General features: G+C 41.7%; 1 protein-coding gene across 1 annotated transcript in view; it reads right to left on the reverse strand.

Moving 5' to 3' along the window:
* The window catches only part of KNTC1 (kinetochore associated 1), a 521,537-nt gene that overhangs the window by 314,551 nt on the left and 183,043 nt on the right, over window positions 1-23,943 (reverse strand). Inside the window, exons 29-31 of the mRNA XM_073627545.1 lie at window positions 5,895-5,997; window positions 5,664-5,798; window positions 2,723-2,842 (exon numbers count right to left, since the gene is read on the reverse strand). Coding sequence (XP_073483646.1) covers window positions 2,723-2,842; window positions 5,664-5,798; window positions 5,895-5,997 — 358 coding nt within the window. The remainder of the gene's footprint in view (window positions 1-2,722; window positions 2,843-5,663; window positions 5,799-5,894; window positions 5,998-23,943) is intronic.

Here is a 23,943-nt window from a genome sequence, read left to right on the forward strand (position 1 = left end):
CAAATAGCAGCAGCATGGAGCAGCACGGAGCTGAGTGTAAAATGACCATATAACTGGAGAATGCGATCTATGATATAGAGATCATGTGAGTGAATCTATTGGGGTCTTTTGCTTCATGTATGTACTGGCTGATATGTGTGCAATGGTATTTTCCCATTCTTGTATTTCATATGGGGGAGAGCACTAGAACTGGAGAGTAACCGATCTAAGCCGGCAGATGAAAGGGACTAAGCCTATCCACCGCTGATTCATCCTGACTCACAAAGCCCTGATTAAAAACGAAGAGGAGGTATCATTTTTGCTTCTAATTAGTGAACCACTCACAATTTTTATTTGAGGTGTATTGGATTACATATAAACCCATATTTATTTTTATATATATTTTTTCACTAACTCACAAGAACACTGGTTATAAAATATCTTTTGTGGAATAAAATCCCCGGGAGGTCTTTCATTAATAAGGAAATCATACATGAAAACTCTGAACACATTGTATTTAGATATTTATCTTATATGTTTTGATGTGGTTTTCACTGCTTATGTTTTGCAATAAGTTTGAAACAATGTATTCATCTTTAGGATGTGTTTTGTCAGCACAATGAGGTAGCAGGATATCGATGAGATAATACGAGTGCATCACTTTATTTATTCATTTGTTTGCAAGTGGGGTGTCACTGATTGATTGCAGCTGAATTATCTTGATATTTATTTATGTATTTTACTTTACTCTCACATAATTTATAGATATATTTTCACTTCAGCGCTTTAGTAATTATACCACTGAAATTCAACTTCTCTATAGATTTCATAATGATACTATGTGGATTCCCCAGATGTGGTTTCTACATATTGATTTCCAGTTCAGAGACCTGGACCAGAGACCACGCAGCAATATGCTAAAGATAAGTGAAGTCTAGATGTATCACATTCTAAAATGTTCTTTCTTGCAGCCCAGTTTTTGCAACTAGCTGGTTGGGGACATATAGATTATAAGGACCCTATAACTGGCCTAATTACTAACCCTGATCCTAATTTGATTGGTCTACTGGCTCTCCCATCCTCATCTCCTACTACAGCTCTCCTGTATGGGGTCTGGCGTGACCTGAAATCTTTATTACATATAACAGGCTTTCTTAGCTTCACTCCATTGTGGCATAATCCAGGGTACCCAGAAGTAGCCAACCTCCAGGGCTTTCATACCTGGAAAAGCAAGGGCATATTTATATGTACAGTAGTTTAGGTATTTGTGGGTAATATATTTAAATCCTATGACCAGTTGAGTTCTGAATATTCACTGTCTCATGCACAATTTTACCAATATTTGCAACTCTGGCATGCAGTTCAGATGCAACATCAGAATCGATGTTAATTACTGAGGCGATATATGCATTAGAGAAGAAAGGGCTGATTTCCTGTATTTATCAGTGGCTGCTTACCTCTATACAGTATTCCACTGCACTTAAATGTAGAGCATCATGGTTGGAGGATATTGGGGAGATAACTGGTGAACAATGGGATTTGGCCCTGGAGTCCCTTTCCCTGGGTTTCCCTGTCAGCCTCTCATAAACGTTCAAAACTTTTAATTTTACATTGGGCCTTTAGAACGCAAGCTAAGCTATTTGATTGGGGTAGGAGGGATTCATTCTTGTGACGTAAATGCTATTCTCATAGAGGCGATTTCATACATCTGATTTGGAGGTGTTCGAAACAAACATTACTGGAACCAGGTAGTACAAATTATTTAATTAGTAGTCCAAGTTACCATACATACTGATCCCCTGATCTGCCTATTGGATGCTTTAGACTCTGAACTATACCAACCAGGTGCATATATAATGATATCTCGCCTCTTCTACCTGGCTCGTATGATGATTGCTAGATACTGGATGGCCCCCACTATCCAGACAGTGAAACAATGGATAGATTGGGCAAACTCATTATTGCGTGAGCAACTTGCTTATCATCATCAAAAAGCTTTATGCAAGTTTCAAATAATCTGGCAGGTATGGTTGGATACACCAAGTTTAGCCTCTCCTCAATTAATAATGGACAGGCTACTGTAGATGAGTGCTGATGTTAGCACTCTAATTGGTATTTCACTTTATGTTTGAGCTCACTTGTTGGAAAGTGTTTTGGTACTGGTTATATTACTGTACATCAGGTAATCCCTGGGATATTGAACACTGTATACTTTGTCTTTATCCTCCTGTTCAGAGGATTTCCTTTGAATTGAAACGTGGTCATGTACCACTTTACGTTAAATTGGTTCGGACTTTGTTTTCTCTCTTTTTGTTACGTACAACTATGCAAGAATGTACATTTTTGTAATCTATGCTATATGTGACATTTTCTCTGTTATGACCTTCAATATGAATAAAAGAGGTTGGATTTAAAAAGAAGAAAAAAAATATGTATAAAGAAAAAAAATATGTATGTGCTTGCATTTCCTGCAGGAGGCGGAATCTATCTCTCCCATGTTACAATCCTGGAAGATGACTTGGGAAGAGGTGACTGGGAGGATCAACCAGGTACTTCAGAAGGAAGAATTGCATGAAAATGATAGACTAGGATTTATAGAATACACATATGTGAGCACACACGCAGAAAACATATATTTAGGGTAACGTACACTTTAACAAACCACAAAAATTTGCGGCAAATTCTGCTATAGATTGATGGCAGAAAGATAACCTAAATAGTTATTTATATCCTTTAACAATACCTCCTCAGAAGTGCCTGGGCTCTCCTGCAATGCTATTCTTGCCCACAGAGACAGACGCTCAACTGTTTTTTCTGCTTCAGATGGAGAAATGGACTTTAAAAGATTCAAGCATTCATCACCCTGTGGATGCAATATTTTTCAAAGAAAGAAAACTAAATATCTACAAAAATGTAAATATAGCGAGCAAAATGCCAACAATGAAGACTTGTTTACACTTTTTCATTACTAATGATCTTTTTCTGCCATAAAAATAAAACTGATTATTTCCATCTTTATATTTAATATATAAATATATTTTATATATTTTTTTTTATAACGGCTCCTAAAGATTCTAGTGCAGTGATGGAAAACCTTGGCACCCCAGATGTTTTGGAACTACATTTCTCATGATGCTCCACTACACTACAGAGTGCCTGAGCATCATGGGAAATGTAGTTCCAGAACATCTGGGGTGCCAAGGTTCACCATCACTGTTCTAGTGCAGGAAAATACTTTTAATAAACACTTATTCCAACAAAATATTTCCCTAAAACAAAGTATGTGACAAAACTACATTGCAGAGGAACTAGGATCAGCATATTTCACAAGTGGATTATTATGGGGGGAAAAAATTCTGAATAGCGAGATGTTTACATCAGTTATAGATAGATGTATGTGTATATGGTGTCCAGGGTGTTGGCTTAGCGCATAACCATAAACCTGCATTTCCTCCATCTTGTGGAAATGTGTTCTAATAAGTAAAATGGTAATGTTTACCTGTATGAAATTTGAAACTATTGAAGATTACAGTAATCGCTATACAGTTAGAAAAAGTGTGCTTTTTTTTTTTTTGAAGATTACAGTAATCGCTATACAGTTAGAAAAAGTGTGCAGCTTCCAACCTGTTATTGAGCATGTGATGACTAAAATTGCGCATTTAACTAAAACATATCAGGTTGAAACCATTATCCTTTTGCAGAATGAACAAACTTTTTTTTTTTAGTCTATGGCTAGTCTTCTAGATTTAAGTCAATTTATTCTTTATTTAACCGGTTCCTGCCCACTGTATAGTCAAATTATGGCCCAGGTAGGACCACTCTAGTTTTGGGAGGACATCATATGACATACTCCCATTCTTGTCACGCATGCGGGCCCTCAGGGGCACATGGCGATCGGTGGTTAGCTCTGTCCGTAGGACACAGCACATCACGATTGGGGTAAAGAGCCAATGACGGCAGCTCTTTACCACGTAACTGGCTGTGTCCAATCAATCACAGCCGATCACAAAGTAAACACATTTGCCAGTTATCGGCATCCCTGACAGCGTGAGGAGAGTAGAGAGATGGTAACTGGCTGGTGTGAAAGGGGACATCTGCACTGATAAGCAGGGCACTGATCATCAGTGTCTTGATAATCAGGACAGCCCCAACCATGCCCATCAGTGCCAACCTGTGTTGTCAATCAGTGCCAATCCACGGCAGCACTGATTGGCAGCAATCAGTGCCTCCTCATCAGTGCAGCCTAACATCAGTAAAGGAGAAAACGTACCGGTTTACAAAATTTTATAACAAACTAAGGAAAACTTTTTCCCCCCCAAAATTTTTGGCCTTTTTTTTCGTTTAGCAAAAAATAAAAAACCCAGTGGTGATTAAATACCACCAAAAGAGCACAATTGTCATTTAAAGTGCGACAGCTCTGAAAGCTGGCCTGGGCAGGAAGGAGGTAAAAGTGCACAGTAGGCAAGTGGTTAAAGTGTTTCTAAAGCCTTGTTTTTTTTCTTCTTTAAAATAATAAAAACTTCATACTTGCCTGCTCTGTGCAAAGGTTTTGCACAGAGCAGCCCCGTTCCTCCTTTTCTCAGGTCCCCTGCAGGCACTTCTGGCCCCTCCCCCTTGCCGAGTGCCCTCAGAGCAAGCCGCATGCTCTGGGGGCACTCCGGCATGCTCACTGCCCAGCCGCCTCTGTGCGTCTATGGGACACACAGAGCGTGGCTCAGTCCCACCCCCTCCACACTGGCTGTGACTGACAGCGGAGGGAGTCGCTGCTGTCTCAGCCAATCAGGAGAGATTCCCGGAGTGCCTTGGCTCTCATACACATATCGCTGTATTGGGCTTAAGTATTGGGGGGCTGCACCCTGAAAGTTTTTTACCTTCATGCCTAGCATGAAGGTAAAAAAAAAAAAACCTTCAGCCTTTAGAACCATTTAAAGTTGGGGATTCAATTAGTTGAGGAAAATATGTATGTGATATTTATATAACTAAATGCAAAACTTTTTTTTACATAATGGAGAGTGATTAGAACATGTGTCAGATATATTTTTTTCTGTCTATGCCCCGTTCAGGAGATTCACTTCCTCCATTTGTCACATTTAGCATTATCGCTGAAAGTAACAGAAAAACCTGAATATTGGGCTGTCCCCAGAACACTAATAGGGGAAAATCTTCCAACAGGGACCCTAGTTCAGGCAACATCAGCACAGTTCGGTCAAAACACGTACACTTACTGACCAGACAGTGAAGCTGCAGCATGTTACGCTATGCCTATGCTCTCAATTCCAGTTAGCACGTGCACTACAGCAGTCAGAAGGCAAAAATGCATGGCCCTCCTAAAGCTATCACTTACGAATAAAACATTTTATGCAAAATAAAGTTTTCCATGCATGAATGAGAAGAAATGTTTATAATATTAAAGCAGTCCATAATACCTGTTCACTTATACTGTTTAAAAAGTTTTATACTGTGTTTTCAAAAACAAGAGATAATACCTCCTTAGAATCCAATTCTAACAAAGGTGAAACAATGTTGTTTTTGCAGGTAAATAGTATTTTCTATTCAACTTTCACCTCCTCAATTCTACTCTTTTAACAACTTCGTTATACAAAACAAAATCTGCACGTAACAGTGGCGTACAATGTATTTTAAATATAATTAGTAATTAATATTACTAAAAACAGAATACATACCCTGTTCATATAAATTAGCTGCACAAGCCTAAATATGTACACCTCTACTGTGGGCAGCTGATATGCTTTAGCAATTTTCAAAGCATCTTCCAAAGATGAAGGGGAATCTTGCTTTAGGATGTATTTGATTAAACCCTTCGATAAAAAAAAATATATTATTTTGGACAGAAAGAAAAAAGTACATTTGAAGACAGTTTACTGCAGGACTTTCTGCTTTAATTACTTGCTCACCATTATATTTTTGTCATGTGGAAAGTTAAATGCCCTGATCCCATAGCCACGCAAAAGGTTGTTCATCTCCATAAGTCGGTAGCTTTCCTGCAGTAACTTTACCCTAACAGGAATAAATTTAATACAATTAAAATATAAAAAAAGCATAGGCAAAATAAACAAAAACATACCAAGTACATTTCGGGAGCACGACTAAAACATTTTGTTTCTTTAAAAAAATACAGAAAAATAGGATTTTGATAACAGCTTACCTGCAAAATCCACATCATGGGACACAGAGCCTAAGTAATAACTTAATGGTTTACCGGCCACCTTCAGGTGATGGACACTGGTATACCCAATACAGGAAGTTCACTCCCCTATATAAACCCTTCTCCTTCCAGGAGTACCTCAGTTTTTGTAGCAAAGCAATATACTTAAACCCCATGAATAGGGGAGGGACCTCTGTGTCCCATGATGTACTCCAAGAAAAGGATTTTACAGGTAAGCTGTTATAAAAATCCTATTTTCTTTATCGTACATCATGGGACACAGAGCCTAAGTAATAACATAACGGGACGTCCCATGGCAATGCTATTTGAGGGGAGGGAGAGACAACCCGTAGGGAACCCCCAGACCTCAGGACTTCTACTGCTGCCTGCAGCACACTGCGCCTGAAGGCGATATCCTCATACCTCCTTACATCCACCTGATCAAATTTTGTGAATCTATGTACTGAAGACCAAGTTGCGGCCTTGCAGATCTGAGCCATGGAGGCCTGGTGATGCATTGCCCAAGAAGCACTAACTGACCTGGTAGAGTGCGCTTTGACTTTAAAAAGAGGAATCTTTCCCCTTAAATCATAAGTCTGAATTATAACTTGCCGAATCCACTTAGCAACAGTGGATTTCGACGCTGCCTGTCCTTTCTTAGGACCCCCTGGCAGAATAAATAAGACATCAGTTTTCTAATCTGAGCAGTTGTCTTTAAATAGATTTTCAATTCTCACAACATCAAGACAATGTAGTGACTTCTCTTCCCTGGAACATGGTTTTGGAAAAAATGATGGCAGGACAATATCTTGGTTCAGGTGAAAACCTGACACCACTTTTGGCAAAAAGTCTGGACGAGGGCGTAACACCACTCTGTCCTCATGAATAATCAAATATGGCTCTTTACATGAAAGAGCAGCCAATTCCGCAACTCTCCTTGCTGAGGATATAGCAACCAAGAACACCAGCTTCCTTGTCAGAAGGACTAAGGGAATATGCTGTATCGGTTCAAATGGCTGTTTTTGTAACAATGACAAAACTAAGTTCAAGTCCCAAGGGCTCAAAGGTGATTTAACTGGCAGATTAATCCACATCACCCCTTGCATGAAACCCCGGACTAAAAAATGCGTAGCAAGCGGTCTCTGAAATAAGATCGATAAGGCTGAGACTTGGCCCTTAATAGTACTCAAGGCTAACTTCATCTCTACCCCTAATTGTAGAAAGGCAGGAATTCTGCCTATGATATATCTCCGAGGGTGCCAACCTTTGGATTCACACCAGGAAACATAAGCCCTTCAGACTCTCTAATATATAGTTCTGGAAGCTGGCTTCCTTGCATTAATCAGAGTAGCAATAACTGACCCGAAAAGCCCACGTTTCTTCAGAATGTGTGTTTCAATAGCCAGGCCATTAAATTTAGCGTTCGTAAAGTAGGATGGAATATCGGCCCCTGAGAGAGCAGGTCTGGGCTTAGTGGAAGGGACCATGGATCCTCCACTGCCATCTTCACGATTTCTGCATACCATGACCTTCTGGGCCATGCTGGTGCTACCAGAATTACCAGCTTTCTTTCCAGCTTAATCCTGCAAAGAAGTCGTGGCAGCAACTGAATAGGGGGGAATGCATAGATCAGTGAGAACTGATCCCATGGGGTCACCAACGCATCTGTTCCGCATGCGAGTGGATCCCTTGTCCTGGACACAAAGTTGACTAACTTCATGTTGAATCTGGATGCTAGAAGATCCACGTCCGGAGTCCCCCATCTTTGGCAAACAGCCAGAAAAATGTCGGGGTGAAGAGACCATTCCCCTGGGAATAACTGCTGCTGACTTAAGTAGTCTACCTGCCAATTCTCTACTCCTGGAATGAAGACTGCCGATAGGCACAGAACATTCCTTTCTGCCTAAGTTAGAATATGGTTCACCTCTCTCTGTGCTGAGAGACTCTTGGTGCCCCCTTGGTGATCGATATAGGCCACAGCTGTGGCATTGTCGGATTGGATCCAGACAGGACAATCCCTGAAGCTGGAAGTCCAGGCCTTCAGAGCCAGACGCACTGCCCGAATCTATAGGATGTTGATGGGCAAGGCTCTTTCGGTTCTTGACCACTGTCCCTGGACAGTCGTTTTCGCTAGTACTGCTCCCCAGCCTTTCAGGCTGGCATCTGTCGTTACTACTTTCCAGATAATTGGTCTGAAGGATTTTCCTTTCAGCAGATTCTGGGTTAGTAACCACCAGCTGAGGCTTTGGGACGCCCTTGGGGACAGCCGCATTGGCAAGTCCAAAGCTTGGATCGTTTTGTTCCAAGCAGACAGGATACTGTTTTGCAACAGTCTTGAATGGAACTGGGCATAGGGGACTGCTTCAAACAAAGCCATCATCTTTCCTAACAACCTCATGCAAAGGCGAATTGAGGGATCTCCTTACGACCTCACCACCCGCACCAGCTCTCGCATGGAGTTGATTTTTGTCAGAGGCAAGAACACCTTTTACTGGGCTGTGTCTATGATCAGGCCCAAATACTCCAGCTTTTTTAGCGGTTTTAAGGATGACTTCTCTAGGTTGAGAATCCAACCCAGACTTTCCAGATAACTGGTTGTAATGCGTACACTTTGCTCCAAGCGAGCTACTGACTGGTCTATTAGCAATAGATTGTCTAGGTACGCCAAGACTGTTACGCCCTGTTCCCTTAACCTGGCTAGAGGTGGGGCCAGCACTTTTGTGAACACCCGGGGTGCTGTAGCTAGCCCGAAGGGCAAGGCTATAAAACTGAAAGTGCTGCTGTTCTACTTTGAATCGCAGAAACCCTTCTTGAGCGGGAAATATAGGGACATGCAGATATGCATCCCTGATGTCGATGGACACCAGAAGTTCTTCCTTGTAGGATAGAAACTACTGACCTGATCGACTCCATGCGAAAGGAGCGGATTTTCAGGAACCGATTTAGACTCTTTAGATCTAGAATGGGTCTGACACCTCCATTTGGTTTTGGTACCGTAACCAGGTTTGAATAAAACCCCAAACCTTATTCTTCTGTGGGGATCTGTATGATCACCCCCTGAGCCAATAATTGGTCTAATGCTTGAAACAGAGATTGCCTTTTCCCTGGATCTTTGGGAATGTTTGATCTCAGAAAACAAAGACGGTGGAAACTCCCGAAATTCTAGTTTGTATCCTAGAGACACAGTGGAGATGACCCATCTGTCCTAAATTTCCTTTTGCCAGAATTCTGAATATTGCAGCGGGGGGGGGGGGGGGGGGGGGGGGCTCCTCTTCATGATGAGGCTTTAGAATTCTGCTTTGCTCTTCTTTTGTGCCCCTGCCAAGGAAAAAGAGGATTTTAACAGGAATTCAAATTTTCTATCTGTCGGATCTTTAAGAATTTGTGCATTGTCTACTGGACAAGTTAAACTTTTATCTATACTGGAAATCGCAGCGTCAACTGCTGGTACATTCCATCTTTTTGTGAATTTCTCCTCCATGGGATAGAGAACTAAGAATCTCTTTGGAGGGAGAAAATGCTTATCCGGGTGATCCCATTCAGCATAGATAAGCTAATCTAGTAATGCATGGACCGGAAACGCATGAAAAGGCTGTAAAGGTTTTAAAAGAACCCAAGGAAGAAACTTTCAGCTGACTGTTAGGGGTAGCATGAAAGTGGAACGAACCATCTCCGTAAGATTTTGTAAGTTGAAAAAGGATCATCAACTGTTGTTTCCTCCGCAGAGGAATAATCGGCTTGTTTTTCTTCATGATCTCCTGAGGGTAATACCTCATCCTGTACCAACTGTTTCCTTGGTAAAAGGTTTGAGGTGGGGAGGGGGATCTAGCACGTTTCCTATCCATTTGGATGGAGGATGCAATTAAAGCTGCTAATCTTCCTTCCAGGCCCTGCAGGGTAGAGGAAAATGCATCTTCAGTCACGTATACAGGGGCTCAAGTGTTATGCCGTGTACACACGACCGGACTTTTCAACAGCAAAGGTCCGACGGAAAAAAAACCGCTGGACAATCCGATCGTGTGTGGGCTTCATCGGACCTTTGCTGTCGAAAAATCAGACAGACTTTAGATTTGGAACATGTTTCAAATCTTTCCGACGGACCCGAGTCCGGTCTAAAAATCAGTTCGTCTGTATGCTAGTCCGACGGACTAAAACCGACGCTAGGGCAGCTATTGGCTATGAACTTCCTTATTTTAGTTTGGTCGTACGTCAGCACAGTCGAAACAATCGGACTTTTGGTGTGATCGTGTGTAGGCAAGTCTGATTCGTTGGAACTCCGTCGAAAAGTCCTTCGGAGTTCCGTCCGACGAAAAGTCCAGTCGTGTGTACACAGCATTAGAAGCAGTTGTAGCACCAATCGGTTCCAATGACTCACCCTAGCTTGTCATGTCTGGTATCTCCGGAGAGGATGACAGTGTGGAGGCATGACTGGAGTTCCCAGCGCCTGGGGTAGAATTTTTGGTACCTTTGTGGTAGCTCTGGAAGTCATAGTGTTAAGCACAAAAGCAGAGGCACTTTAAGAAAAAATATACTTCTTGCTGAGTAATAGCTAGCAAAACAATGCCACCATAAAGATCAGCTTTTGGTGCTGAGTAGCAATTGGATTTCCTGTACTGGAAATGCCTGTATACATCCCTTACATGCCCCAGTGCTCCTGTGTCCTGTGTGACAGACTTCTTCTCTTCAGTTGCTCTTGAGAGATCTTCTGAAAATGAGAGCGCCTGTTTTATGACAAACTTCAGGTGTAAGCCTGACTGACGTCCTCAGCTGTGCGTGGTGTGCCACGTGGAAGCAGATTCCTGCACACGGCGCCGCCTGCCTTAAGCCACGCCCCTTCCAATACCCACCCTACTCGTTGTTTTTTTTTAAAAATGAACCTTAGTCTGCGTGCGCACGGACGGCATGGCATATGGGTCTGCAATGCAGACCCGATGAAGAGGAGGATCTGTGATCGGCGTCTGGCGCTTCAGAACCCTGTCTATGCTTTCTACATGCAAGCGGTCTTTGAAATATATAAGGCTGGGGCACAACATGGCTTATTTTTTTTTTATACATTTTTTTTTATGAAAGACAGGATATTACATTGCAAAACTGTAAAACTGTGAAGATAGATTTACATCCACCTAGAATGATGGTTTGAGGTAACATACCAGTCAATTTTCTTATTATTCAACAAAAAAGGAATAATAAAGAAAGAAAAAAAACAATAATATCAGTGGTATATATGAAATACTAGACAATCACACCTTAACTGGTGTAGCTAGTGTTAATAAAAAGAAAAAGAAAAAAAACAACAATCAGTCAGGTGACAGAATATTGGAGTATGCTCGTCTCGGTCTCCGGACTATAATGATTTGACAGGTTTTTTTTTGTTTGTTTTGTTTTTTTTAACATTTTCAGCTAAGTTCAGTTTTTCATGATAGATTACAGAGTGGGACAATCAGGAGCGCGCGGAGAGAGGGGGGGCAACATACGCCTCCAACTGACCTCTCTCCACACCCCCAACCCCCTCCAAAATCATGTGTAAAAACCATGTCAGCGCCATAGTGCTAGTACACCCCCAGATCAGGGTGTCCCATGGCCACAAACCTCCAGAGACCGTCCGGTCTCCTTGCTTAATCATTTCTTATTCGTCACCTGACGTCAAACATATTATCTTGTCTTTAAACAGACAACCATAACCAGTTAAGGCTTAGTGCATTATTAGGTAAGAAAGGAAGGAGAAAAGAAAAGTAAAGATAGTTTGGAACATACCTGGGAATCTGCGTCCGACTCCGCCCCCCACCAAGGCCCTCCCGACATCACCACACTCACTAAAAAGTAGAACAGGAGAAGGGGACATGTCTCCCCTAGGTGTTTTTTTTTTCCCCCACCTTATTTTACTTTGGGTCCTGGTTCACTGCTCCCCTTTGTGGGTCTGTAAGGCGTCCTTTCAGGGATGGGTCAGCTAGCTCAAGGAGGGCTACGTCTAAGCTAGAAGGGATGTGACTTGAATCTAAAGTATATATTGTCCAGGGTTGCCACACCGCAGTGAAGCGGTCACGAACACCTTTACATGTGGCAATCCAATCCTCTGCCTCACAGATGTCTCCCACCCTGCGCCACCATTCCTCTCTGGATGGTACTTGCGGCTGTTTCCAGTATATAGGGAGAAGCCGCTTTGCTGCGTTAAGCAAGTGAGGTAGTATACTTTTCTTATACTGGCGTATTGGCATTGGAGGAATGTGTAGCAGGAAGTGCACCGGAGAGAGAGGTATGTCAATGCCCATGATATCCTTAATTTGTGATTTGATGTCCTCCCAGTAAGATTTAATCGCAGGACAATCCCACCAAATGTGGAGAAGAGTGCCTTTGTGGCCACAACCTCTCCAACATAGGTCCGATGTGGCTGGATATATTTTTGCTAAATCTGCCGGCACTCCAGCGCATCAGTATTTTATAATTCATTTCTTACGTCTTGGAGTCAATTGACCGAGTGAGTTAATAAAGGGCAGATAATTGAGCAGGGGTGAAAACTACTCCCAGGTCTCTTTCCCAAGCCCTAATGTATGGTGGCTTCACTACTGGAGAAGCAAAGCTGAGCAACTGGTACAGTTCAGAAATCATATGTGGAATCGGCTCTTCATCTACGAACAGGCGTTCAAATGGTGTAAGGGAGGAAGTATCTCTTATGGAGCCTCCGTGTTTTTTGAAAAAATGGTGGAGTTGCCTAGAACGCCAAAAGTCCATAGGGAAACTCCCTGACCGGGTTCTGAGAGCTTCTAGTGAGACTAATTTACCGCTTTCTATCAATTTACCACAGCTGGCATTGCCGTCATCCACCCAGGAGCCAAAAAAAACTGTCTGTTCCCCAGGCAGAAACCACCGATATCCTCCCAGTGGGGCTAGAGGGGACACAGGGGGCGCCAGATCTAAATTGGTGTTAAGTCGGTCCCAAGCTTTCAAATGGTCGTCAATGGAGACGCAAAAGTTGACAACCCCCTGTGCTCCCGGGCTAGCCATGGGGCATATGCCAGATTTCTTCCCGCCGTATATTTTTCTAAGGAGACCCACACTTTGGAGTGTGTGTGGAAGCGCCAATTAAGTATCCTTTGTAGGACCATAGCTCTATAGTATTTTTGCGCATCTGGGAGGCTCAGGCCCCCTGCATCCCTGTGGCGCCTCAGTAATCTAATGGCGATTCTCGGTCTCTTATTGTTCCACACAAAGGTGGATATAATACTGGATAATTGGGTAAAAAAGCTCTTAGGTAAAGCCACAGGTATCATCTGCATGTAAAACAGCACACGTGGTAGGACATTCATTTTAATAATATTAAGTCTTCCGATCCAAGTGAAGGCTGTCTTAGCCCACTGGGTCAGATCTTTCTTCACAATTGTTATTAGGGAGGGAAAGTTGGTAGTAAATAAGGTTTCAAACCTGTCCGTCAGTCTTATACCTAAGTATTTTAGTGATGATTTAGTCCAAGTGAACGGGAAAGCAGCTTTTAATCGGTCTGTCAGGGAGGGTGTCATTTGAATAGGTAATATCTCTGATTTCGTGTAGTTAATTTTGAAATTAGACAACTCCCCAAAATTTTGAAGTTCCCGCATCAGATTAGGCAAAGAGACCAGAGGCTCCGTGAGGTGGAATAGCACATCATCAGCATAGGCTGAAAGCTTATGCTCTGTGGGACCTATCGTGAGCCCTTTAAAATCTGGGTTTGCCCTAACAGTGCGCAGGAATGGTTCCAGCACAAGGGCGAACAAGAGTGGGGAAAGAGGGCACCCCTGCCTCGTGCCACAACAAGGCTTATTTAACTGGGAGTCTGGGCGGGACTATACAGCGTCATTGCATCACTTCCGGTTTCGAGCCGTGGAGCGCAGATTCCTGTTTTTAAACACTGTTTTCGCTTTTAATGATTTTTATTAAATGTGAGTACCCATCAGTATTAATACATTTTTGGATTTTTTTTACGGTATCACACTATGGAGTCTCTTTCCTCTCTACATGTGGGCAACATCTAAGAGGTTAACAGTGAGGAGACCACTTACATCGCAGACAAGGAGGCACTTGGAGAACACAGGACAGGAAGTTTCCTCCCACGCCACAGGCTACACAGTGGCTCATACTGTGAAGGTGAAATACCTCCTTGTGGGGTGAATAGCAGCGGTGAGTGCGTTTCTTATGGGGCACTGTTTTCCAAGAAGCACAGAACAATTTGAAGGAGCACATGGTCACTTTATTGGACTACCAGGGTTTAAGGACTGTATATGCATATTTCTGAACCCAGTTTCACAGCAACAATATACACCAGTCATATATGTTGGATTTTTTTGCACAGAAATGTCACTTTGAATTGCAGGTTTTGCACAGGATTGTGTTTATTTTCGTTTGAACATAACAATATGTATTATATACAAGTGGTTAGGAAGTGTACACAGTAGGATTTTTTGTGAATATACAAATATTTATTTTCTGCACTTTTATTGTCACTTTTTGCACTAAATGCACCCGTGACACACACAAGTATTTAGAGGTTGTAGGTCACCTCTTAATAAGAGCAGCGCCATACCTATCCCCTCTTTTTCACTTAACTGGCAGTCTGACAACAAAATGTGAGTCATTAAAGTAATACCCATAGGAAGCCGCCACCGCACCCCTCGAGGAGAGGGGGGGGGGCGTTCCCTCAGAAGTAGGCTAAGTATTCTGTAACACTTAGTGTTTTAAACAGGAGCCATTATTAACAATATGCGGTACCCCCAGAGGGAGAGGAACACCCCTGTTCAATTAAGAACCCCCTCCTGCTGCTGGGACACACACACGCTATTTATAGCTGGACACAGAGCTGCTGAGAAGCAACGTACCAAGGTATGTTATCTTTACTCCCTCTAGTGGAGATTTTAAGACATTACAATGTTTTTCATATGGAAGAAAAAGGCATAGATGAACTTTTTACAGTTCCTAAGCTTCTTCCCTTACCTTTTCCTCGTTGCAGGATACTGCTGAAAACAGACAGATCCAAACTTAACCCATCACGGTGGGCTGCGTTAGTAAACCTTCAAAGACCGGGTCCCTATTAAAGGGGTTCCACTCCTTTGGACCTGTATAGCACCCCTCAGGAGCAACTTTAGGTAATGTAGCATGACCAAAAAGAGTCCTGGTTCCTGGGGTCCAGCCCTCAAAAGAGAGGCTTACAGGCAAAACCTTGTTCTTCTATGCGAGGCCTGGGTACCATCCTGTGGCCTCAGTGGCTTGGCTGGATCCGGTGTGTGGAGGTTATTTAAATCCAGCATGGATCCCTCCTGGAGCTCCTCAGAGCACATCTTCACTCGTGACTAACACCTTAGACACTGGCAAAAAAACTGAGGTATTCGTGGAAGGAGGAGGGGTTATATAGGGGAGTGAACTTCCTGTATTGGGTATACCAGTGTCCATCACCTGAAGGTGGCCCATAACCCATTAAGTTATTACTTAGGATCTGTGTCATGATGTACGATAAAGAAAATACCTTTTTAACCTGAAAGAACTTTAAAGTGTAAGTTCACCTTTACAGAAAATCTGTAAGGTGAACTTACACTGGACCAACTCCCAATCGCACCCGGGTCCCACTGTACCTGAAGCCGTCGATCTCCCGCACTAACACATCGTAAAGCCGTTTTACCGGTCTGTGGATTTAAAATCCCAGCGGCTTTCTCTCCTCTTCTTCTCTCTTCTGACAGGATGGGCTACGCGGGTTCTGATTGGTTGGCGCCTATCAGAATGCCTCCTATACGTACCTTTAGGAGGTACATTTAGGAGATTATGCTGCGGGGGATATCTGATCCCTGGATTGGTAAAGCAGCTTTACCATGTGTCAGTGTTAGTGATTGACAGCTTCAGGTACAGCGGGACGGGTGCGATGGGGGTCCAGTGTAAGTTCACCTTACAGATTTTTCTGTAAAAGGTGAGCTTACCCTTTATTGAGCTCCTATTTTCTGACGTAACAACACTGTCTGAAATCACATCAGTGTTGTCAGTTCTACAAAAGACTCCCAAAGAATAGGGATACAAACAGCAGGAAAGAAGTACACTGCTACCACTGAGTGCATCCAAAAATAGTACATTTATTTTTCTTTATATCGAAAACTGAAAAACTTATTTCCACATGAACATGACTATATGTAAATCAACATGTGTGCCTATATCACACACCAAGATAACTACCCAGTCCAAATACTGAGTAAAAAACATTGACGGCAATATGGGCTCATTTGCATAAATCAATGGGGAAAATTTCACTTATACTAGATATGGCAGAAAAAAAAAAATCTTTCAGTGAGAAGGGAGTATTATCTAATTGTAACAGAAGACAAATCCAATCCTGTAACATGTTGATTTGTAACTGATGTTACTATTAGGCCGGCCATGCATTATGCAATTTTCTTGTACAATTTTCCTTTAGATTTACCAAGGCCATATGATATGAGGTCCTAAACCTAAATACTTTCAATTTGTATGTAATCAGGCGGGCCCTTGCACTACATAGTTGAAGTAATGTAATGTATGGCCAGCTTTAGTTCTACAGCAACGGTTTGCTTTATTCCGATTACAGGATTGGATTAATGCAAATACACTGGTATTGCCGTTATTTATTTATTTATTTTTTTTTAGGTAAATTTTTATTATATTTATAATCTCTGAAAACACAAATACAAAAAGCATACAGTGTACCAAACTAAAACAAAGAAAAAAAAAATAAAGTAAGCTAGACTCCACCCAATACGTTACTGCCAAAAAGAGCAAGAATACCGGTTTTAGGTTTTCCAACAGTGCATAATATATATTCCAGTAGATGAGAATGCAACACAAGAATCATAGCTTTATAGCATTACATATAGATATATATCATTTTAATCAGGTGGTATTCTGGCTTGTGTATTTACCCAAGAGGACCAGACCTTTTCAAATTTCTTAGGGCAACCTTAGGCCTCGCATGTTAATTTTTACATTAGGATAACCTGGTCAATAAGTCTAAGGCATTGAGCAAATTTAAGAGAGGTTTCTGATTACCACTGAAGTAACTTTTAAATTTCTTAGCATAATAAAACTGTAGTCAAAAAAGAGGTTTTGTGCAAATGGACGGGTTGTCATCTAGGTAACCCAGGGTTTACATATACAGTAATATGGAGTTGGAGCAGTCCTTAGAGAATGTAATATTTGATGAACCCGGTCAGAGTGGGGCTACGCACGTGATGTCATCATGATCTGATGGGTCCTTCACGTTGATGTAATACAGCTCTGTAGCTGCCTTTTTTCTGTAAGTACAGTTTCTAGTTTTTAATAAATGTGTGGTATCTGGTTAACACTATGTGGTCTCCATTTAGAGTGGCAAGTGCAAAGGGATTTTGGCATCAGATGAAGCCCCGTCAACGGCTCCTGTCCTGGGGTCTTCTTTACCCTTAATTTGAGAACAATCAGACATCTTTCGGTGGTTTTGCATCTGATTTGCTATCAAATTGTGTATCCAACACTGTGCCAGGGAGCTTCTATCCTTGCGAGTCATAACCTTTCTATTAATTTAGGAGGACATGGAACTCAAGTAAGCCTCCATACATTCAATTTTGGTGACGGTTTATTACACTGGTGGAGGATGCACTGATTTATTTGATTTCTCAGTGAAGAATGGGATGATCACATGGACATTAAGTTACAAGTGAAACAATTTTATTTACTTTTATATGTTTTTAATGTTAAATGGCTTCTTTGCTATTTCACTAATCTTTCTACTATATTTGTTTAGCGGAGCACAGTATTTTTAGCTATTTGTGACTAAGTTGATATCAGTTGGTGTGCTTGCAGCTGATTTTCACTATATAATTTTTTTTTTATTATTTGTTTGGTTTGTTTGACCACTTGCACGGTCTATTATTTCTAATTTTTTTTTTGCACCTATCAGGAATATGAAATGGTAGAGTAACATGAACTTTAAGTGCAGCTGAGACAGTTTCCAGCTCTCCACAGGAAATTAGGATCTCACTGGATTTTTGGTATTTTTCTACACCAGCAGTGTGGGGAGACAAATCGTGGGTTATTGTGCATGTACTAAAGTGGTTTTCTGCATGTGTTTATTTTTTAATTTTTCCCAAACACATACTTTATATCATAGTTACATGGCAATGAAAAACACTAAACTTAATTCTACCAATGTCCCCCAAAGACTTGATTGTTAAAGAGGAACTGTAGTCTGCTCATATAATTTGTAATAAAAAACATCTTTGCCATTCTGAAGCTTCCCTCCAACCACTTTGCATATTTTATATATACTGTGATTCTGTACTTGCCAAATATGCTGCAGAAATCTCCCTCCACAAAGTCTGGCTGTAGCCACTGTAGCCTCCTTGGCGGTATGATTATGTCAGATTTTTGCGCCTCAAAGCGGTACAATTATTTTGCATAGAAATTTGGCGTTTTATATTGTAGGCCTGTAATTCTTAGCAATAACACATTTAAATCTGTCCAAACAAGAGTCTAGTAGATATCCCGGGTATGATAAAGTTTGAAACCCAAAATCATAAATTATAATATAATAAATAAGTATAAATAATTATAAAAAATACTAATAAAATGAATTTCCCCACTATTCACTATCGCTCAATTCTGCAAGTGTTCTAATTTACTATCGCTGTTTTCTAGCTGGTCTAAAACCACTTTTGGCGTAAAGGGACACTTTTTGGTTGCTATGGACAATCTCAAGTTTCCAGGCAGAAAGAACAGTATATATAATATAAAACTGCATGCAGGGCACTGGACAAACCACTATGGACAAAAGGGATGTGAAATAATAAGATTACACTGTACTGTATGTGTTATGATTTTTACATTTTTTGAATTTGCCGCTGGGCTCCGCCCCCGTGCGTCGCGTTACTCGCAGGGAACGGAGCCCGGCACACAGAGGCTTCGGGCAGAGGACAGAGCCCGCGGACACATCGGGGGGACATCGCAGGATCCTGGGGACAAGGTAAGTATACCGCACCAGGATCCTGCAATGCAACCCTGGTGCATGGTCACATTAGTCAGCTTGGACCAATGTCAATGTGCAAGCATGCACATACCATACCTGTCGAACAGCTATGGAAGCAGAGAATCACTACAGTGATTGCCGTCATCTTCTAGGTACTATGTTGCGCTGCACATAGTGAACACAGTCACCATTCACAGAACACCTTGTATTCTTCTCGATGAATGCAAGGTATTCTCTGACTGGATAAGCTGCATTGCAGGAAAGCATTATACATGCCAGAGTACAGCAATACAGAACTTGTAGAAAAAAACTTAAACCAAGAACACATGAAATTGAACGAAGAACCATTTTTAACCTTTTTGAACATTTTTGGCATATCCTTAGTATGCAGAAGTCAAACTTAGATCTTCCATTAGGTAGGCATGTTAGGGATATACATGGGGGGTAGGTTTCCACAAATAAAATTTCTTATTCTCGATCGAATACATCCCAATACCCAGGGTGGAGACTGGAAAAGACTATTGCTCCAGCGTGAAACACGCTGAATAACAAGTCTGGATACCACCTCACCCCCTGGCCTTAAAGTGGAGTTCCACCCACTTTTACAACTCTTCAGCATCCCTCACTAAACTGTGCACTGTAAACAAATTGGATATTTTTTTATTTTTTTTCTCAGCACTTACTGTATATCTGCTGTATTCATTTTTCACTTCCTCCTCCCTGGCCGCGGCCCATCGCATCATTTCCTGTTTGCAATGCCTTCTGGGAAGGGGCGGCAACTTCCTCTGACATTGCCGTTGCTATGGAAACCTGACCTGAAACCTATTACACTGCTTGTGCTGCACTGAGCATGTGCAAGATCTGCAAGGATGAGATCCAGGAAGAAATACAGTCTGGCTTCAGATGCCCACACTTAAGATGGCCACGGCCTGCTGTAAGTTTATAAAATAACAAACTACTGCTATAAACTAACAAAACAGACCTTAGTTTACAGACTAACTTTACTAGAATACATTAAGCTTGTGTATTATAGGGGTATTTTTATTTAAAAAGTATCATTTTGACCGGAACACCACTTTAATGACATGGTCCCCTTCTTTTTTTTCATCTGGGGGATGGGAAGAATAGGAGAGAAGGTGTTATATCCGACTGGCTATCGGGATAAACTATATTAGTCCTCCCATTGGATAAAATTAAAATCTCCCATTCCAACTTTTCTATTCCTGTTCTACTATGTGGCAGTATATTTGGTGCCATATGGTGGAACAGAGAAATAAACTTTTATAAGAAGTTTCACTAAGAGTTTCTTCGACCTTCTATGCTAATATTTCAAATGCTATTTTATATCTCCTCCCTTCTTTTGATTGACCCTTTTAGGGTCTAATATAGCATAATATGCTGGTAATGATGCTACTTTATTTTGCCTTTCAGACTCCTTTACAATCGTTCTTTTTTTTCCTTCCATTTTTTCTATCACCTGACGGTGGGACTCCTCCTTTCATGCCCCCTCCTCGTTTTGAACATATCTCACCCGGCGCACAAAGGGGTGTTCGACGTTGCTAGCGCAGGGCCCCCCCTTGTTTACACGGTGCTGACATGATTGGGTCCTTCTGGAGTCCCACCCATTGTTGACAGGCCAAGATTGTGCGTTGGTGTCCCTGGAGCGCAGGACGCCATCACCCTTATTTGGGGCCGCGCTGTGCGCTGAGGACAGTCGGTCCTGGTCGGCCACAAATGTGCATGCGCCCCGACCTTTCACCACTGGGCATGCGCAATACATCTGGCACCACTGCACATGCGCGGGCATCTGCAGGTGTATAACAGAACCCGTTGCGACGTGCAAACAACACAGCTGCGACGGATCTGATCACTGGCACTTTTAAAAACTCTCCAGAAGAGGTGGAGATGGACACACAGTACACACTTCTTTGTGATTTCCTGATTTACTCAAATAATAAGCTAGAGGTGATGCTGATCTTTATAATACTACCGCTTTACATCCCAGACAGGCATACCTCCTGGGCAGGGGATTCATGGGAATTCTCCCAGCCATTTTCTTGGGATTGTTAAACAGGGGACATCTTCCTGTGAAGAATCTATTTATATTTTCTATCCAGGTATGTATGTCTTATGTATATACAGTCAGGTCCATAAATATTGGGACATCGACACAATTCTATTTTTTTTTGGCTCTATACACCACCACAATGGATTTGAAATGAAACGAACAAGATGTGCTTTAACTGCAGATTTTCAGGTGGTGTATAGAGCCAAAAAGATTAGAATTGTGTCGATGTCCCAATATTCATGGACCTGACTGTATAATCATGTGTAATGTCATCTGGTGCCTGACTTTAAAGAGCATTAGACACTACTATACTCCGTTTTATCTTTCAGATCAGTTCAGATCTGACTTTTTCTTTGTGGCATTCCTCCCCTTTTTGGACCTTCGCTGATATATCCATACTTTGTGGGGTTATCTGAGATTGAGTCTCATCCGTCCAGCCTCTCTGCTGCATGGGGCCCAAGGGCTCTTATACCTATGTACAATTTATTGTTACCATTGGTATGCGATATGCATTGCCATTTATTTGTTTATGCCGTACATCGATGTTCGTCTATTGTCTCTATAATGGTATATACCGTATTTATCGGCGTATAACATGCACCCCAAGTTTAGGAGGGGATTTTAAGGGAAAAAACTTGCATTAAAATGCCCATCAATGCAGCCTTATCAGTGTCCATCTGCAGCCTTGTCAGTGTCATTTGTAGCCTTGTCATTGCAGCCTTGTCATTGCAGCATTGCTCTAGTGTCATTTGCAGCCTTCCAGCTAAAAAATGGTGCCGCGGCTCTCGGCTCCTCTCGCAGTCCCTGTGTTATGTCCATCATAGGGCGGGACTGGGCGTGAGTGTGAGCGGAGCCGAGTCTAGCCGAGTACACTCGGCTATGTGTATCTTGGCGGCTCGCTCCTCCGCTCACAATCAGCGGGGGATCGGCATAGAACACGCACCCGTGATTTTCCCCTGATTTTAAAGGGGGAAAAGTGCATGTTATACGCCGATAAATACGGTATGTTTTCTCGGTAGACATTTTGCTCTGTTTGCAAAAAAAAAAAAAAAAAAAACCCTGAAGAAGGGCATCAAGCAGGAAACGTCGGGTTCATCAGAGATGTCATAAATGTCTGTATATGTATCAAAATTATTTATCTTTATGCCTTTGTGCATTTCTGTCTATACAACAAGGTTTTGTTATTATTAATTATATTATTACTTGGTGTTTTTGGCCACTTTTAAAATCCCATTTCCAAAGGGGGTCTGTTTTTTTTCTATATTATCGGGATGTGGTGACCTCCAACACATGATCCTGTAGAGGTAGGAGCTTATTTTTCAACCAAAACAAATCAATAAGGTACTCTTTGCGTAAGCTGCAAAATATTCTGAAAGAAATAGACTGTCTTTGTACCATAGCAGCAATATTATGCTCCTCCTTTTACTCTCCATTTCCTTTCAACTTGGTGAAAGACCTCAGAAATGTATCACAGGCTCAGTAACCCTTTATAGCCTAGGTTCATATACGTGCATGTGCATGTACGCATGCACGTCCCAGGTACAGCAGCCCTTTCATTTGAATGACAAACAAAATAATAGTAGCCGATGCAAGACATCTGACATCTATCTGAAGATAATTTTCTATTTAAGATACAATAATAATATAATTTATTCAGCATGAAATGGAGCTTAGTTATGTATCATGAGGCTGTATATTATGCAATATTTACATTTTTGGTATACTCATTCAATGAATCCAAGCTCTGCAAACTAAGATAACATGCACTGCATTGATGCATTCACACGATTTCACAGTAACCATGTTATAAAACAAAGTTCAGGAATATTTATTTATCCCATTGTTTTGAAAATCTATGTACACTACAAGCTGTATGATTGAATCGGTTCTGATATCGCTGTTTTACTAACCTGACAGCTTATTATTCTTAATGGGAAACCTTAATTTTGTTTGCAAATATTAAAGATTCTACCTACCAGCAAGAATGAGTCCTTACATTTAAAGAGCACCTGTCATTTCAGATCCATCATGGCAGCGCCTGTTAGCGGGCATCCACTCACATGGGCCGCCACATCCCTCACCTTGTTATGTCACTGCCGCATCACCAGCCGCCCCATTAAAGTGAATAGGACTGTCGGTGAGTCAACAGCGGGTCAGAGGAGGAGCCGCTATGGGACAGAGATGACACTTGCTTTTCAAAAATGATGATTTAAAATCGAGTTGATTTAAATCAAGCCTTTTTACTAGTGAGTTAAATCATGATTTAAATGGACTTGATTTAAATCAAATCCACCCTGCCAGCTATTCCAGAAATGGCAGAGAGATTTGCCCGAGCTGTCCAGGGAAGACTGGGATGCAGGGATCCAGCAGTACATTCCATTGATGATTTCTGCCCGAGATAGACTGGTGCAAATAAAATTCATTCATCGAGTATATTACACCCCCCAGAGATTGTCTATAATCTACCGGACCTCACAATCTGATTGTCCTAAATGTCAAACAGAGGTAGGGAATTTTATTCATATGGTGTAGTTCTGTCCTAGCATTCTGGACTTTTAGAGAGAGGTCACTGACAAAATCTTTGGACCCTTTAATTTTACTGTTGGGTATAACTAACTGACAACTTACAGGCCTCCACACACCAAAAGCGGTTTATATTTTATACAACATATTATGCTAGAAAGATCCTTTTAAAAGTGGGAACTCGCTGAGCCTCCAAAAGTGGCGGCTTGGAGATTGATGGTTAAC

The sequence above is a fragment of the Aquarana catesbeiana genome, linkage group LG01 (genome assembly GCF_042186555.1).
Source record: "Aquarana catesbeiana isolate 2022-GZ linkage group LG01, ASM4218655v1, whole genome shotgun sequence".
Lineage (NCBI taxonomy): Eukaryota > Metazoa > Chordata > Amphibia > Anura > Ranidae > Aquarana > Aquarana catesbeiana.